This window comes from Scyliorhinus canicula, chromosome 7 (assembly GCF_902713615.1).
Source record: "Scyliorhinus canicula chromosome 7, sScyCan1.1, whole genome shotgun sequence".
NCBI lineage: Eukaryota > Metazoa > Chordata > Chondrichthyes > Carcharhiniformes > Scyliorhinidae > Scyliorhinus > Scyliorhinus canicula.
The window spans coordinates 120,501,184-120,520,022 of record NC_052152.1 but is presented as its reverse complement, the minus strand read 5'-3'; the positions used below and the strand labels follow the sequence as shown (position 1 = coordinate 120,520,022).

At 48.7% G+C, this 18,839-nt stretch overlaps 1 protein-coding gene across 1 annotated transcript in view; it reads left to right on the top strand.

Moving 5' to 3' along the window:
• The window catches only part of LOC119969123 (phosphorylase b kinase regulatory subunit alpha, liver isoform-like), a 168,338-nt gene that overhangs the window by 99,953 nt on the left and 49,546 nt on the right, over nucleotides 1-18,839 (top strand). Inside the window, 5 exon segments of the mRNA XM_038802340.1 lie at nucleotides 7,117-7,256; nucleotides 15,151-15,307; nucleotides 17,631-17,710; nucleotides 18,308-18,386; nucleotides 18,482-18,611. Of these exon segments, the coding sequence (XP_038658268.1) occupies nucleotides 7,117-7,256; nucleotides 15,151-15,307; nucleotides 17,631-17,710; nucleotides 18,308-18,386; nucleotides 18,482-18,611 (586 nt within the window).

Genomic DNA, 18,839 nt, shown 5'->3' with positions numbered 1-18,839 from the left:
TGCTCCATTTTATTAATAATAATAATAATCTTCATTGTCACAAGTAGGCTTACATTAACACTGCAATGAAGTTACTGTGAAAAGCCCCTAGTCGCCGCATTCGAGAGCCTGTTCGGGTACACAGGGAGAATTCAGAATTCTCAGCTGGTACGGGAATTGAACCCACGCTGCTGGCCTTGTTCTGCATCACAAACCAGCAGTCTAGCCCACTGAGCTAAACCAGACCCTGTCAAGGTGAATTTGAGTGTTGGATGGAAGCCATTAAGGGCATGTAAGGAAAATTTTACAAGTGGCTACTAATTTGAATAAAGCAATTATATCTACATGTCAAAAGTGGGAGGAGACTAGATGTCATTCCATAAGACCATAAGACATAGGAGCGGAAGTAAGGCCATTCGGCCCATCGAGTCCACTCCACCATTCAATCATGGTTGATTTCAACTCCATTTACCCGCTCTCTCCCCATAGCCCTTAATTCCTCGAGAAATCAAGAATTTATCAATTTCTGTCTTAAAGACACTCAATGTCCCGGCCTCCACCGCCCTCTGTGGCAATGAATTCCACAGACCTACCACTCTCTGGCTGAAGAAATTTCTCCTCATCTCTGTTCTAAAGTGACTCCCTTTTATTCTAAGGCTGTGCCCCCGCGTCCTAGTCTCCCCTGCTAATGGAAACAACTTCCCTACGTCCATCCTATCCAAGCCATTCATTATCTTGTAAGTTTCTATTAGATCTCCCCTCAACCTCCTAAACTCCAATGAATATAATCCCACGATCCTCAGACGTTCATCATATGTTAGGCCTACCATTCCTGGGATCATCCGTGTGAATCTCCGCTGCACCCGCTCCAGTGCCAGTATGTCCTTCCTGAGGTGTGGGGCCCAAAATTGCTCACAGTATTCTAAATGGGGCCTAACTAGTGCTTTATAAAGCCTCAGAAGTACATCCCTGCTTTTATATTCCAAGCCTCTTGAGATAAATGACAACATTACATTTGCTTTCTTAATTACGGACTCAACCTGCAAGTTTACCTTTAGAGAATCCTGGACTAGGACTCCCAAGTCCCTTTGCACTTTAGCATTATGAATTTTGTCACCGTTTAGAAAATAGTCCATGCCTCTATTCTTTTTTCCAAAGTGCAAGACCTCGCACTTGCCCACGTTGAATTTCATCAGCCACTTCTTGGACCATTCTCCTAAACTGTCTAAATCTTTCTGCAGCCTCCCCACCTCCTCAATACTACCTGCCCCTCCACCTATCTTTGTATCATCGGCAAACTTGGCCAGAATGCCCCCGTCCCGTCATCTAGATCGTTAATATATAAAGAGAACAGCTGTGGCCCCAACACTGAACCCTGCGGGACACCACTTGTCACCGGTTGCCATTCCGAAAAAGAACCTTTTATCCCAACTCTCTGCCTTCTGTCTGACAGCCAATCGTCAATCCATGTTAGTACCTTGCCTCGAATACCATGGGCCCTTATTTTACTCAGCAGTCTCCCGTGAGGCACCTTGTCAAAGGCCTTTTGGAAGTCAAGATAGATAACATCCATTGGCTCTCCTTGGTCTAACCTATTTGTTATCTCTTCAAAGAACTCTAACAGGTTTGTCAGGCACGACCTCCCCTTACTAAATCCATGCTGACTTGTCCTAATCCGACCCTGCACTTTCAAGAATTTAGAAATCTCATCCTTAACGATGGATTCTAGAATTTTGCCAACAACCGAGGTTAGGCTAATTGGCCTATAATTTTCCATCTTTTTTCTTGTTCCCTTCTTGAACAGGGGGGTTACAACAGCGATTTTCCAATCCTCTGGGACTTTCCCTGATTCCAGTGACTTTTGAAAGATCATAACTAACGCCTCCACTATTTCTTCAGCTATCTCCTTTAGAACTCTAGGATGTAGCCCATCTGGGCCCGGAGATTTATCAATTTTCAGACCTTTTAGTTTCTCTAGCACTTTCTCCTTTGTGATGGCAACCATATTCAACTCTGCCCCCTGACTTTCCTGAATTGTTGGAATATTACTCATGTCTTCTACTGTGAAGACTGACGCAAAGTACTTATTAAGTTCCTCAGCTATTTCCTTGTCTCCCATCACTAGATTACCAGCGTCATTTTGGAGTGGCCCAATGTCTACTTTTGCCTCCCGTTTGTTTTTAATGTATTTAAAGAAACTTTTACTATCATTCCTAATGTTACTGGCTAGCCTACCTTCATATTTGACCCTCTCCTTCCTTATTTCTCCTCTTTGTTATCCTCTGTTTGTTTTTGTAGCCGTCCCAATCTTCTGACTTCCCACTACTCTTTGCCACATTATAGGCTCTCTCTTTTGCCTTGATTCATTCCCTGACTTCCTTTGTCAGCCATGGCTGCCTAATCCTCCCTCTGATAACCTTTCTTTTCTTTGGGATGAACCTCTGCACTGTGTCCTCAATTACTCCCAGAAACTCCTGCCATTGCTGTTCTACTGTCTTTCCCACTAGGCTCTTCCATCAAAGGCACGTTTCTCATAGAGCCCATCAGAGATGCTTGTAAGAGTTGGGCCAGGAGGGGTTCCCATGGCAATGCGATCTATTTGGACATACATGGTGTCATTAATACTGATCTCAACTATACGAGTTGCTGAGTTCATAAGCTGAATGGGCACTGATTCACATGATGGTGATGACAGGTCTAGATGACCATGAATTAGTGCTATAGCACAAATATCTACGGCTTCCTTAAGTGGAATATTGGGGAATAGGCCAACAATGTCAAATGAGCACACAGGCAAAACATTGTTATCGACATGCAAGTCCTGTATGGACTTCACAATGAAAATCATTGGCAGAAGATGCGAGTGGGGAGATGAGGAGAATTATTTTAGGTTGTCGAAAACTCGACCTGAAAAGATGATGGAAGTTAATTACATCGACCCATTTTACAAAATAAATGCAGAGTATCCAATTTCTTTTTCCAATTAAGGGGCAATTTTAGCGTGGCCAAATCCCACCTACCCTGCACATTTTTTGGGTTGTGGGGGTGAGACCCACACAAACACGGGGAGAATGTGCAAACACCACACGTGCAAACTCCACACAGACAGTGACACATGGCGGGATTGAACCCGGGTCCTCAGCGCTGTGAAGCAGCAGTGCTAACCAATGCGCCACTGTCCTCCCTTACATCGATACTTTTTAAAGTTAATGGAAAGCAAAGGGAGGGCTTGTACCACAGGTGGTTAGAGCAAGATTAAAGGTTAAAGGGGAAAGTGGAGAAAGACTCAGAGGCCAGGGCTCTGACAAGATGAGCACAGTCAGGTTGTTTCCGCTGGTTTTGGAATCTAATACACGGGGGCTCAGTCTCAGGATAAGGAGACGATCGTTTAGGACTGAGATGAGGAGAAATTTCTTCACTCAAGTGGTTGTGAATCTTTGGAATTCTTCATCCCAGAGGGTTGTGGATGCTCCATCGTTGAATATATGTACGGCTGTGGAAGAGACAGATTCTTGGTCTCTCCGGGAATTAAGAGGTATGGGGAATTGGTGAGAAAATGGAGTTGGAAGACCAAGATCAGCCATGATTGCACTGAATGGAGGAACAGGCTCAATGGGCTGAATGGTCTATTCCTGCTCCAGTTTCTGGTGTTCTTAATAAGTGATTATGAAGAGCTGGGACCTGACTGGGAGAGAGCATCATAGGCGCAAAACAAATGAGTACGAACGTGCTGGGCCCAAATTGGTGTGGAAGAGTGGAGTTTGAAGGGAAGGGAAGAGAGGCAGACTAAGGTAGCTGCCATAGTTTGCTGAGCGCGCATGCAGAGGATAGGCAAAACAAAGCTTAAAACTCAGCTGTGGTGGGGCAGCACGGTGGCGCAGTGGTTAGCATTGCTGCCTCACAGTGCCGAGGTCCCAAGTTTGATCCCGGCTCTGGGTCCCTTTCCGTGTGGAGTTTCCACATTCTCCCCGTGTGTGCGTGGGTTTCACCCCTACAACTCAAAGATGTGCTGGGTAAGTGAATTGGCCCGGCTAAATTGCCCTTAATTGGAAAAAATTAATTGGGTACTCTAAATTTTAAAAAAACTCAGCTGTGGAGCATGTCTTGTTATGCTCTTGGCATAGCATAAGCTGCTTCCTTGATGTGCACTCTGACAAAGGAAGGTTCAGGCGTGGAGATAACTTCAACACGTTTATTGAACTATTTACAATTACATAGAACAGTACAGCACAGAACAGGCCCTTCGGCCCTCAATGTTGTGCCGAGCAATGATCACCCTACTCAAACCCACGTATCCACCCTATACCGTAACCCAACAACCCCCCCTTAACCTTACTTTTATTAGGACATTACGGGCAATTTAGCATGGCCAATCCACCTAACCCGCACATCTTTGGACTGTGGGAGGAAACCGGAGCACCCGGAGGAAACCCACGCACACAGGGGGAGGACGTGCAGACTCCACACAGACAGTGACCCAGCCGGGAATCGAACCTGGGACCCTGGAGCTGTGAAGCATTTATGCTAACCACCATGCTACCCTGCTGCCCCATTCTCCTACTTGGGTTCGCCACTACTGTTAATCCTACTATAGCTACTCAGACTGACAAACCAGTCTGCTACAATCCACGTGGTGGGTGTGATATTGAATCAACCTTGTGTCTGTACTCAGAGTGTCTCCAGTGGAAAGAGGAAGATCATGTGTGCTCTGTCCTTTATATATGGGTTGGTGTAATGCCCCCCCTGTGGTAGTGTCACGTCTGTGTGTATCGTGAATGCCTATTGGTCGTGTCCTATCTTACTGACCTCTTGGTTGAGTGTCTGTGTGTCATGTCTCTGGTGCTCTCTCTAGCGTCTTGCTAGTCTACATGTACTTACATTAACCCCTTAGAACATAGAACGATACAGCGCAGTACAGGCCCTTCGGCCCTCGATGTTGCACCGACATGAAAAAAAAAACTAAGGGCCATCTAACCTACACTATGCCCTTATCATCCATATGCTTATCCAATAAATTTTTAAATGCCCTCAATGTTGGCGAGTTCACTACTGTTGCAGGTAGGGTATTCCACGGCCTCACCACTCTTTGCGTAAAAAATCCACCTCTGACCTCTGTCCTATATCTATTACCCCTCAATTTAAGGCTATGTCCCCTCGTGCTAGCCACCTCCATCCGCGGGAGAAGGCTCTCGCTGTCCACCCTATCTAACCCTCTGATCATTTTGTATGCCTCTATTAAGTCACCTCTTAACCTTCTTCTCTCTAACGAAAACAACCTCAAGTCCATCAGCCTTTCCTCATAAGATTTTCCATCCATACCAGGCAACATCCTGGTAAATCTCCTCTGCACCCGTTCCAAAGCTTCCACGTCCTTCCTATAATGAGGCGACCAGAACTGTACGCAATACTCCAAATGCGGCCGTACCAGAGTTTGGTACAGCTGCATCATGACCTCATGGCTCCGGAACTCAATCCCTCTACCAATAAAGGCCAACACACCATAGGCCTTCTTCACAACCCTATCAACCTGGGTGGCAACTTTCAGGGATCTATGTACATGGACACCGAGATCCCTCTGCTCATCCACACTACCAAGAATTTTACCATTAGCCAAATATTCCGCATTCCTGTTATTCTTTCCAAAGTGAATCACCTCACACTTCTCCACATTAAACTCCATTTGCCACCTCTCAGCCCAGCTCTGCAGCTTATCTATGTCCCTCTGTAACCTGCAACATCCTTCCGCACTGTCTACAACTCCACCGACTTTAGTGTCGTCTGCAAATTTACTCACCCACCCTTCTGCGCCCTCCTCTAGGTCATTTATAAAAATGACAAACAGCAACGGCCCCAGAACAGATCCTTGTGGTACGCCACTCGTAACTGAACTCCATTCTGAACATTTCCCATCAACTACCACTCTCTGTCTTCTTTCAACTAGCCAATTTCTGATCCACATCTCTAAATCACCCTCAATCCCCAGCCTCCGTATTTTCTGCAATAGCCGACCGTGGGGAACCTTATCAAACGCTTTACTGAAATCCATATACACCACATCAACTGTTCTACCCTCGTCTACCTGTTCAGTCACCTTCTCAAAGAACTCGATAAGGTTTGTGAGGCATGACCTACCCTTCACAAAACCATGCTGACTATCCCTAATCATATTATTCCTATCTAGATGATTATAAATCGTATCTTTTATAATCCTCTCCAAGACTTTACCCACCACAGACGTTAGGCTCACCGGCCTATACCGGTTACCGGGGTTATCTCGACTCCCCTTCTTGAACAAAGGGACCACATTTGCTATCCTCCAGTCCTCTGGCACTATTCCTGTAGCCAATGATGACCTAAAAATCAAAGCCAAAGGCTCAGCAATCTCTTCCCTGGCTTCCCAGAGAATCCTAGGATAAATCCCATCCGGCCCCGGGGACTTATCTATTTTCACCTTGTCCAGAATTGCCAACACTTCTTCCCTACGCACCGCAATGCCATCTATTCTAATAGCCTGGGTCTCAGCATTCTCCTCCTCAATATTATCTTTTTCTTGAGTGAATACTGACGAAAAGTATTCATTTAGTATCTCGCTTATCTCCTCAGCCTCCACACACAACTTCCCACCACTGTCCTTGACTGGCCCTACTCTTACCCTAGTCATTCTTTTATTCCTGACATACCTATAGAAAGCTTTTGGGTTTTCCCTTGTGTATCTACAGTGATGCATATCACCACAGAGCAGAGTGGAAAATCCTACTTCAAAGTATGAAATATATCTCTCACGTTAAAATTTCAATCTTTAACATTACCTTTGGATAAACCTACCTGGAAAACAAAAATGCAATCAGAGCACGAGGGATAAAGTTCAATGAGTAGCACCACCAGTGGCCATTATAGATAATTGTATTGTTGCAAGTTTACATAGGAAAGCCCATTCTAACTGTAGACACAAGAATTTATAATGATGGAAAATTTGACACGTGATGAGGCAAAAACCATGGTGCCAGGAAGGAGAATTGTGCTGACAAGAAGAGCACCCAGATTGTTAATGAGCTATGTTTCAAATTTAATGGTAAGGTTAAAGAAAACTAATGAAATAGTAATATTCAACAAACTTGCACAATTTCTTTTTTGAAGAAGTTGGATCATCGAGTGGACCTCAGCTTGCCCAAGGATGCTCATGGCGAGATTGATATTGCATCATTAGTTGAACAGCTGAAAGAATGCCTCACACTCCAAGACCAGGCGGACATTTTATACATTCTGTACGTCATTAAGTAAGTGAAATTCTGAAGCATTTCAATCTATAAAACTGAGTGTTTTTACACATTTTTGGTGGGATTCTCCAATACCCCAGCTGTGTGTTTCTCGGCAGCGAGCTGTTCGCTGGCAATGGGAGACTCTGCTCCCGCCACTGTTAATGAGATTTCCCATTGACGCCACCCAACACTGCTGGGAAATCCACGGGCAGGGGTGTGCTGCCAGCGGGACCAGAGAATCCAGCCACCAGCGAACGCCAGAGAATTCCGGCCTTTATTTCTATTTCAAGATTAAACGTCCATAAGGGATTTTCAAGTGCTCATAATTAATGATGAATTGATGAAAAGTCTTCTGGTAAAAGAACAACACAAAGGTCCCAGGGTTCTTCTGAGGAGAGTTATTAAACATGAGGAGGCAGTGGGCCGGATTCTGTTCTCCTGAGGCTGGGAAAACCCATGCCAGGAAGACTATAATGAAGGCAACAATGGTGGCAGGAACCAAAAGTTTAAAGTCCACAGACAATTCCTGCCAGAGAACATTTTGACTGGTCCGGGAAATGTTCCCCAGACATGAACTGATCGACATACACAAAGTATCATTGAATTAGGCCTTTTAAATACCTGCCTTAATTTTAAATTTCCCTGAGTCCAGCAAGGCAGATACATTCGTAACGCCATTAGGCGGGATTCTCCGACCCCCCGCTGGGTCGGAGAATCCCCAGGGGGCGGCATGAATCCCGCCTGCTGCTCTGACGCTGGCTGCTGTATTTTCCGTTGCCCATTTTCGGGCGGGGGCGGGGATCAGTCTGCGCCGGTCAGGGGCCGTTGGCAGCGGCCCCCACCCGGCAGTTCTCCAGGCCCCGATGGGCCGAGCAGCCGAGCGGTTTCAGCCAGTCCCGCCAGCGTGAAATGGACATGGTCCCACACAGCAGGACCTGGCTGGTAGGCCGGCTGGTGCGGTCCTCGGGGTTTGGGGGGGGGGGGACGACACGGTGGTCTGGCTGGGGTCCACCAATCTGCGGGCAGGCCTGTGCCGCGGGGGCACTCCTTCCTTTTGCGCCGGCCTCTGTAGGGCTCCGCCATGACAAGAAACCCCCTGCGCATGCGTCAGATCACGCCGGCCCTTCGGCGCCAGTTGGCGCCGCGCCAACCCCTCCGCCGCCGGCCTAGCCCCCGGAGGTTCAGAGGATTCCGCAACTTCTGGGAGGCTCAACGCCAGAGTGGTGCGCGCCATTCTTGGCGCCGGGCAATGCCGCCGATTGCGGGAGAATCCCGGCCATTTGATCAGTCGGTTTGTGAACTTGGTGGAGCTTGCTGTGGAGTCAGGAACTTCAAATAAGTTTAAAAGTTCCTGCCAAAAGCAAATGACATCATGCCGTATGATAAGTTGGTGAGTATGTCATTAATGTAGTGATTGTTCATAGGAATAATAATAATCCAGTTGTTTTTCACTCGTTTACTTGGACAGTTTTGCCATTGCTAGTTTACAAAGGGGCCAGATTGCTGCTGTTCACTCCTCTTTCCAATATAATTGTAAAAAAAAATGTCTGTGCTGATTCTGAGAGCCTTTGCCAATTTCTGTTCATACTCCTTTTTTGTAGCTCTTACTAAATGTTCGTTCACTCTTTGCTGCTCCTCCCAGCTTTCCTGTTCACCATGATCTATGTATAATTTTGCATTATTGCATGCTTTCTCTTTTAGTTTCACGTTCCCTGGGCGCGATTCTCCGCTGCCCACGACAGGTCGGAGAATAGCGGGAGGGCCTTCCCGACATTTTTCCCGACCTCCCGCTATTCTCCCCCCCCCCCCCCCCCCCAACGGCCGCCCCACGACACGAATCGCTGCTCGCCGTTTTTTTCGGCGAACAGCGATTCTCCCCTGGCCGATGGGCCGAGTTCCCAGGCCTTTACGGCCGTTTTCACGAACGCAAACACACCTGCTCTCACCGTTCGTGAAAACGGCCGCAAAGTGCCGTCCCGGACAACCATGGCACCGATTGGGTGGCATGGGCCGGGCAGCGGGTCCGATACCCGCGCACTCTTTGTTCCTCCGCCGCCCCGCAGGATCAGTCCGCGGGGCGACTGAGGAGCATGACTGAGGTGCATGCGCGGGTTTGACGCATATGCGTGATGATGTCATCCGCGCATGCGCGGGTTGGAGCCGTCCAACCCGCGCATGCGCGGCTGACGTCATCGTGCGCGGCAGCCGCCGTGACGCTTGGCGCGCGGGTTAGTGACGGTCGCTAAGCCTGCGATGCCGTTCTTCACAGGGCTGCGCTGCCAGCTCCGACCGGGGGGGGGGGAGAATCGGGTCCCGGGAGGGGGCGCGGAGGCTGCCGTGAAACACGGCCAGTTTCACGGCAGCCTTTACGACTCTCCGCATTTGCGGTGAATCGCGCCCCCTGTCTTTTTTGGCAAGAGGAAACCTTGGTCTTTCAGGGTTTAAACTGATTCTCTATCAGATTTAAATCTTTTTCTGTAAAACTCCTCCCAAGTTCAGCCATGTTGTCCATTTACTGGTTTGACCAGTTTACTCTGGACAGTCCCTGTCTTATGCAAGTGAAGTCGAGCATCTCTAAATTGAAAATCTTGGTAGCTGTTTCATGTTTCTCCCTTCCAGACACTTTTATTGTATCTTTTGTATGAGGCAAATAAAATGTATTGTCATGATGGTGCATCAAAGCCCTGATTACTCTACAGAGCTTTTGAATAGGAATGGGCTGGGGGGGGGCATACCTGGCTGCCTGCCGCCAGTAGAGCGGTGGAGAATCCTGTGTCGGGGAAAAACGGTTGCGATGCTCTGGTGTCCCACCACAGGCCCATTTCCATCCTACTAACGGGCTGGAAGCCTGATTCTCCACGTCTCCGTGATGCTCCAGGCCTCTCGGCCGGGATTCAGGTGGGTGTGGATTGGTGCAGGCATTTGAGGTGGGCCAAGTGGGTACATATTTAAGGTAGGTGCACCCAAAGTCCAATGGAGGACACCCCTCCCCCCACAATGCAAATCCTGCCCACCCCATCCCCCAGCATCCCCCCGCCATTTGGGGGCAGCATGGTGGCACAGTGGTTAGCACCGTTGCTTCACAGCGCCAGTGACCCGGGTTCGGTTCCACCTCGGGTGACTGCACTTTCTCCCCGTGTCTGCGTGGGTTTCCTCCGGGTTCTCCAGTTTCCCCCCACAGTCCAAAGATTTGCAAGTTCGGTGAATTGGCTAGGATAAATTGCCCTTAGTGTCCAAAATGTTAGACAGGGTTGCCAGGGGTTGGGCCTGGCTGAATTGCTCTTTCGGAGGGCTGGTGCAGACTTGATGGACCAAACAAAATGGCCAGTTTCTGCACCTAAGTGACACCCCCCACTGTAACACAGATTCCCCCTCCCCATAACAGAGACCCCTACCCATAAGAGATCGCCCTCAACCCCTGTGGTGGTATGATTAGCATAGCTGTCTGCCATTGGTGCAGAACACCGGTTTACCATTGGCCCTGGTTGGTCATGTGCCTCTCGACCGATTGGTTGAGACTAGTCATGTGACGGCTCTCCGATTGGTCGAGAGGCTGAGTTAACCACGCCTCCATAAATAGTATATAACCACGCCCGGTATAAATAGTCGGAACGCCCGGCGGTCGTCCATTTTATTGTAGTCAACCGCAGGGCTAACTTCTAGCTTATTAAAGCCTAACTTTTGTATAGCAACTCGTCTCTCGTGCAATTGATGGCTCATCAACCCTCCCCAGAAGTGACCCCCAATCAGTCACCCCTGCCTGGAAGCAAAAGATCCGTTCAGACAGAAATAATGAACTTAACAAAAATCACAAAAACATTAAAAATAGCTCAGATTTTACCCCAATAACTAACTGCCAACAGAGCTAAATGTGCTGTCATTCATCTTATTCCCACATTTATCAAATGCAGGATTCTATTTCAAAACAGTCCAGTACATTCCTAACTAGGAAATCCCTGACTCAGTTTCTCTCAGGATGGTTAACAAGGACAAGAGCAGCAGACACCCGAGAACACCACCACCTGGAGGTTCATCTCCAAGTCAGTCAGCACCCTGACTTGGAAATATATCATCTCTCCTTCACTGTCGCTGGGTCATAATCCTGGAACTCCCTCCCTAACAGCACAGTGGGTGTGCCTGCACCACATGGACTGGGTTTAAACCCACGATCGTCAGACTCGGGCGAAGGGAACATGGCTACGGTAACACTTACACCAACTGTCACAGTAATAACTACACTGATACAAATCCACTCGCCTGGCCAGGAAATGCTCCAGGATTTAGTTTTGATCTCATTGCTGCACAGGTCAGATGCCCACCAGCATTTCATAAAACCTTCAAAAAACATGTAAGGTGTGTGCGTCTGTAAGATTTAAATAAATTAACCCAGATTTTGCATGCACTTTTCGTTCAATCTTCCCAAACTCCTTAAAAGTGAATATCAGATTGAAGCCAATCTCCTTGGAGGCTATTTATAGTGTCAATAATATTTTTTATATTTTTGCTACAAATGGGGATATGGTGGAGATACCCTCCATTGTCTGATTGCCAAATTAAAATTGAAAACAAATCCCGTGCTTTGTGTCAGAGTGAGCTGGGATTTGTTTGGATTACACTGTCCTCAGCACTGATTTATATTGGCCTACCTTTTAAAGCTGTCATCACCTCAACCATTTGCATGCTGGTTGGGATTAGTGTAGCTATTTCCTGGCTGAGTCACATCTGAAGCTGTAGGTGCCTGGCAATGCTCACGGGTCTTTCTCAGCAGCCGCGTTTGCGTTAATGGAAAATAGCATTGTGAGAAACAGTCTGTGATGACGGGGCTGTCCCTACGTGGGTCCACAACCTCAAACCAAATTGTTGCTGGCAGGTGAAAGATGCCTCTAGCCCTGACTGTCAGTGAGGAGTAGAGGAATGTGAACTTACTGGTAACATTACTGGATCCTTAAACCAGATCCTTAAACCAAAGAACCAGTGGGTCATTTAGACAAGTGTTGGGGTCTCGCCGGGTGCCAAGCTGACAGGCTGGGGTGAGGGGAGTAGTGTATGAAGAGAGTGGGGTTTGAGAGGTGGGGGAAATCCATATATGGCTACAACCTGAGGGGTATACTTCCAATCAGCCCAAGGGGGCTATTAGAGAGTGACCCCTCCCTGCCTGCTAGCAGCCCACACACAGGGAATACTGTTGGGATTGGCATCTGACCACCACATCTCAGGCGGAAAGAATGAGACTCAAAGTCACAGATTTAACTACAAGAGCAGCATCATTTCATCTGCCATGCTAGCTAACCTCTAAGCATGTACTATCTGACCTTCACGCTCACCAAGGTCAAGTGACTCCATTATCGCACCTTGCCGTTTGTGAATTGAGTGCCGTCTAGTATCTATAACTCAAGTCCACACACACACACAATCAGCTATCATCATGACCTCCCTCCCAACAAAAACATGCTTGTGGTTTTTCTGCTTGGTGTACGTTGTTTCCTCCATCCCTTACTCAACATATGGTAATATATTTTGAGAACAAACTTAACAAATCGCTATTTACAAACACACTGGGAAAATTGGCTCTCTTCAAGTATGAATGTCAGTGCAGCAAGGTGGGACAGTGGTTCGCATTGCTGCCTCACAGCAACGAGGATCCGCGTTCAATCCCAGCCCCATGCGGAGCTTGCACATTCTGCCCATGTCTGCGATGGTCTCCAAGTAAACCCAAAGATTTTTTTTAATAGCAAATATTTAATTACGCATTTATGATTTTGACATTTTAAACAAAGAAATCCAACACACACAAAAACCCCACAATAACATACTCATCTACCCCCAAGCATAAAAGCGTAAACCCTAACTATCCCCCCCCCCCCCTGTCCATCCGGGCCACAGTCATATGAGGCCTGTGGACCACCTTGAACTGGATCAGGCTAAGCCTGGCACACAACGAGGATGCATCGACTTTCCTCAGGGCCTCCTCCCATAACCCGACTTCCAACTCCCCATCCAACTTTTTCTCCCACTTCCTCTTCATCTTCCCATTGGAACCCCTTCCCACTCCATCAATTCCTTATATATTTCCAAGGCACTCCTCTCCCCGCCCCCTGTTTTTGGCATCACCTTATTCTGTAGCCCCCTTAGTGGGAGGCCAGGGAAGCCTGGGACCTGTCTCCGGACAAAATTCCGCACTTGTAAGTACCAGAACCCTTTACCCCCTGGCAACTTAAACTTTAGCTCCTCTAAACTTGTCACAACCCAAGATATCTGGAATGGGGGATGTTGGTTTCACTTCAGCCCCAACATCTGGATCACCTGTTGTTGTGTCTTTGTCAACACGATACTTTCTAACAGTGAAGAATTTCTTGCATACAGCACTCCTTGTGACGATTGTTCAGTCATATTGCTTCCATTGGCGATGACAGTAGGCGACTTGGGGTAAAATGTTGCATCCATCTTACTTGGACTCTCCCATCTCAACAGTACTTCATCATTTGATGACACATCAGACTCTCCAGCTCGCCTTCTGGGGCCTGCATAAATGCAGCAGCCCTTTTCTCTGTATCCTGACGTCCCCCAGCTCTGGTACCTTGGTGCATATTTTGCATCCAACTAGCATCTCAGCCGGATTTTTGACATTGCGGTGTGAAATGTGCCATAGAAGAATCCATAGAATCCCGACAGTGCAGAAGGAGGCCATTTGGCTGATCAAATCTGCACCGACCCTCTGAAAGTGCACCTTACCTCGGCCCATTTCCTTGCCCTATCCTAATAGGACACTAAGGGGCAATTTAGCCTGGCCAATCCACCTGAACTACACGGGCGGATTCTCCATAGCCCTGCGCCAAAATCGCAGATGCACAGGGGCGGAGAATCCACTTTCACGCTGTAATCGGGCCTAGCGCCGGTTCGGCAATTCTTCGGGACCCGAAAATGCCGTGACCGCGGAGTACGCCACGCGGCTGGGAGCCCATTGACAGAGGCTCGCCCAGAAATCCTCCGCTCCCAACCAGCCGGTTCCCGACGGCATGGAACTAACCACCTATTGCCTTTTGGGATGCTGGCGGGGGTGGGGGGGGGGGGGGATTAAATCCGCGCGGTTGGATGCTCGGGCGCGCGGCCAATCAAGGGTTCTCCTTTCTGTGTGTAGCTCCGTGGTCCGAGTTTGCCATGGAGCTCTGCTTAAAAGCCCACTTAACTCTCCTGACTCCAGCTCGAATGGTACCCACCCATGGTATCTACCGACCTCGCCGAGGAGACCCCAGCTGGGCGCTGTTTCGCACTGATTCCCGCAAACAGGGACCAGTCGGATCGGCACTTTGCTGGGGTGGGGGGGGGGGGGGGGCCTCTCTAAGGCGAATGGAGCCCCTGGGTGATTGGTATCTGGACAGTGTGGTGTCCTGGTACTGCTGATGCCACCCGAGCACCTTGGCAATGCCAGCCTGGCACCCTGGCACTACCACCTGTGCAACTTGGCAGGACAACCAGGGAGCCAGGCTGGCAGTGCTGGGGATCAGGCTCGTATGTGTTGGGGTGGGGAGGGGTAGATGAGTAGTGGTATTGGGGGAGTCCGGGATTCGCACTTGGGGTCGAGAGATCTCTCCCTTCACTGAGGAACTCCTTTCATTGGAGCTCCGCAATGTAGGAAATTACGCTAAGTGTGGCTTGGGAGGGGGGGGGGGGGGGGGGGGGGGGGGGCATTTCCACTGGCGCCCGGAATAGCAACAAAGTGCTGCTCGATAGCGGGATAACACCGGGAACAACCCACTAATCCCGCCCCGAAAGGACTCTGTTTTTAATAAAATCACACCCGCGATATCAAATGGTGCTATTTGTTATCTAACCTATCAAACAATTTAAAGTTGAAATGAGTGGTTATGGTTTTCACTGAAGCATAATTGCCTTTTGCCTCTCTGTGACCCAGGGGCCCTGACTGGGACACCAATATTGGGGGACAAAGTTGCGCGACAGTGCGAAGTCTGATGACTGAACTGTACAGTACGGCCGGCCAGAACCGTGACTGGGGATTAATCCGTTACATCTCAGGCATGCTGAGAAAGAGGATTGAGATTCTTGCTGAGGTATGTGCGAATTTGCATCATCATAATACTGTGATTCACAATGTAGGGCACTTATCTTTGAGCTTGAGTATTAACGTGACGCATTTAAATCTCTCGGGGCTGTGTGCTGTCCAAACAGATGGAATGAAGTGCCGTCAGAGTTAAGCACTCTCAATTGAACTCCAGAAGATCTCAGAATGGTGTTAAAATCACGCACAATGTGGTTTGAGAGATTGTTAAATCGGAATATCTGAGTTAGTAGCAGATTAGTTTGAACCCATTGGAGTTTAGAAGATTGAGAGGTGATCTGATTGAAACATCTAAGATTCTGAGAGGGGGTGCCGTGGGGGCATCTAGAACTAGGGATCACAGTTCAAAGTTAAGTGATCTTCCATTTAAAATGGAGATGAGGAGAATTTTTTTAATCGCAGAGAGGGCTGTTAATCCACAGGATTCTCTATCGCAGAGAGCTGTTGGAGGCTGGCGCATTGAATAGATCCAAGACTGAGTTAGACAGATTCTTGATCAACAAGGGAGCTGCAGATTATGGGGGGAAAGATAGCAAAGTAGAGTTGTGACCACAGTCAGATCAGCCATAATCATATTGAATGGGGGTGCAAGCTCGATGGACCGAATGGCCTACCCCTTATATGATCTTATACAGGGCCCCAAAGGCAGTAGTTCAAGTTTGTGTTTTCATTTACGGGATGTGGGTGTTGCTGATTTGGCCAGTATTTATTGCCCATCCCTAGTTGCCCTTCGGGAGGTGATGGTGAGTTGCCTTCTTGAAGCGCTGCAATCCTTGAGGTGTAGATACACCCACTGTGCTGTTAGAGAGAGAGTTCCAGCATGTTATCTCAGTGACAGTGAAGGAATGGCGATGTATTTATAGTAGACAAGGTTGTAAAGACGACAGATGGAATGCTCTCCTTCACTGGCAGAGGTATAGAATATAAAAGTAAGGATATAGAACGGGATTCTCTCAGCCTGGGGCCAGGCCAGAGAATCGCCGCTACCAACGCGAATCGTGCCACGACACCGGGACGCGATTCTCAGCGTGGTCGACGTGCACGGGTCAGGGGCTGCTCTACGGGCCCCCCTCCGCCAATTCTCGGCCCGGGATGGGCTGAGCGGCCGTATCAAAACACCCGAGTCCCGCCGGCGCCGTCCATGTGTGGTCTTACCCAGCGGGACCTCGGCGTGGCAGGGTCTGGGGGCAGCCTGTAGGGGGAGACGGGGGGTGGGGGGCAGGTGGCCTCCGCTGTGCCCTGGCCCGCGATCGGGGCCCACCAATCGGCGGGCTGGCCTCTCAGACTGGGGACCTCCTTTCTTCCACGCCGGCCCCTATAGCCCTACGCCATGTTGCATTGGGGCTGGCGCGGAGAAAAGAGTCACTGCGCATACGCACGTTGGCGCCGGTCCCACTGAACATGTGCGCGATGGCGCCGGCGCCACTGCGCATGTGCGGACCCCACGGCGCCCAGTTGACGTCAGGATCAGCAACTGGAGCAGCGAGGGTCGCTCCAGTGCCGTGCTGGCCCCCTGTAGGGGCCAGAATTGCTGATCCTGAGGCCATGTTGACGCCGTCGGGAAACGCGATGGCGTTTACAACGCGTCAACACTTAGCCTCAGGATCAGAGAATCCCGCTCATAATGTTGGAATTGTATAAAACCTGGTGAGGCCACAACTGGAATATCGTGTGCAGTTCTGGTTGCCAGACTACAGAAAGGACATAATTGGTCGGTCTGGAGAGAAAGCAGAGGAGTTTACAGGAATGTCGTCAGAGCTAGAAAAATGTGGCTGCGAAGAGAGATTGGATAGGTTGGAGTTATTTTCCTTGGAACAAAGAGGGGTGACTTAATTGAGGCGTACAAAATTATGAGGGGAAGAGATAGAGTGGACAGGATAAAATTGTTTCCCTTGGTGGAGAATTCTAGAACCAGAGGACTTAGATTCAAGTGGCAGAAGGTGTAGAGGGGACATGAGGAAGAACTTTTTCAGAGTGTAGTGGTGTCTGGAATTCGCTGCCCGAGTTCGTGGTGGAGGCAGAGACCCTAAACCCTTTTAAAATGTACCTGGATCTGCACCTTAACTGCTGTAAGCTACAGGGCTATGGGCTGGGTGCAGGAAGGTGGGATTAGAAAGATACCTGGGTGTCCTCAGGCTGGCATGGACAAGATGGGCCAAATGGTCTCTCTTCTGTGCTATAACTTTTCTATGGTTTTATGGATTCTCTTGTAAGTGTTGAGAATCAGTTTGAATCAGGCCAGATCCTGAGCTTCAATTTTGACGTACATTCCCACCAATGGGAAATTTCTGATTTTGCTACTGTTTGATATATAGGCTTGTACATCCCTGCTGTCACATCAGAAGCAATTGACTATTGGTCTTCCCCCAGAGCCAAGAGAACAAACTATCACAACGTGAGTACTTAAACTTATTTGTGGGGTTTTATAAAAGAGAATAAGGAGAGATCGTTGCCACGAGCAACCCTCCTACATTCATATCGAAATCATTTATATAAACCACAAACAGCAAGGGCCCCAACACTCATCCCTGCGGGACCCACTTGACACAGGGCTGCAAATCAGTTTCACACTGGCCTCCAGCGGGTTTCCTGATCCATTATGACTGGCACCAGCGGAAGATCCGCAGGAAATACACTTTTTGGGCTCCTGCTGAATTCTAAACCCACCCCCTCACCTGCCATTGAGCCTGCCGGTCCAGAACACAATTGGAGCAACGTGACATGCAAACATCAGGGCTTACCTGAACAATGCCTGGGGTTATCTCCGGAGTTCAGGATAGAGGTCACCCGCAACCCTGAGCCCGGAATACCACAGCCATGAGAAAGGGTGGCAAACCTAACCCAGAATCCCACCCTCTATGTTTTTTTACACGTAATTTAGTGGTAGGGTATTGCCCCGATATCAGATCATTACATTTCCAAAGTTGCTCCATTTTTAAGGAGGATATTTGGAAAGCCGATATGATCCTTACAGATTCCATTTATTTTCCAGACCGCTGCCACCGAATGAACTAACACAGCTTATTTATGAAGCAAGTGGACAAGACATTAGCCTAGCGGTCCTTACCCAGGTACGATCTCAGAGGGTGTATTGCTGATTGGGGGCTGTTAGTTATTGCACTGCTGTACTTACCTGGTGTTTCTGAACGTTGTGTGTTAACATCAGGAAATCATGGTTTACCTTGCGATGTACATCAGGACAGAGCCCGGTCTCTTTGCGGAAATGCTGCGGCTCAGAATCGGACTCATCATTCAAGTGATGGCCACAGAGCTTGCCTACAGTCTCAGTTGTTCAGGTATGAGTGGCGAGGTTATTTGCTGGGCAGGGTGTGGGTTGGCAATGCTCCCTGACTGCTATTTCTGCCGACTCAAGAGTCCAAAGATGTGCAGGTTAGGTGGGGTTACGGGGATAGGCCGGGGAACTGGGTCTTGGTTGAGTCCTCTTTTGGAGGGGTCGGTCCAGACTCAGTGGGCAGAATGGCCTCCTTCTGCACTGTGGAGATTCGATGGCTCATTCTATGACT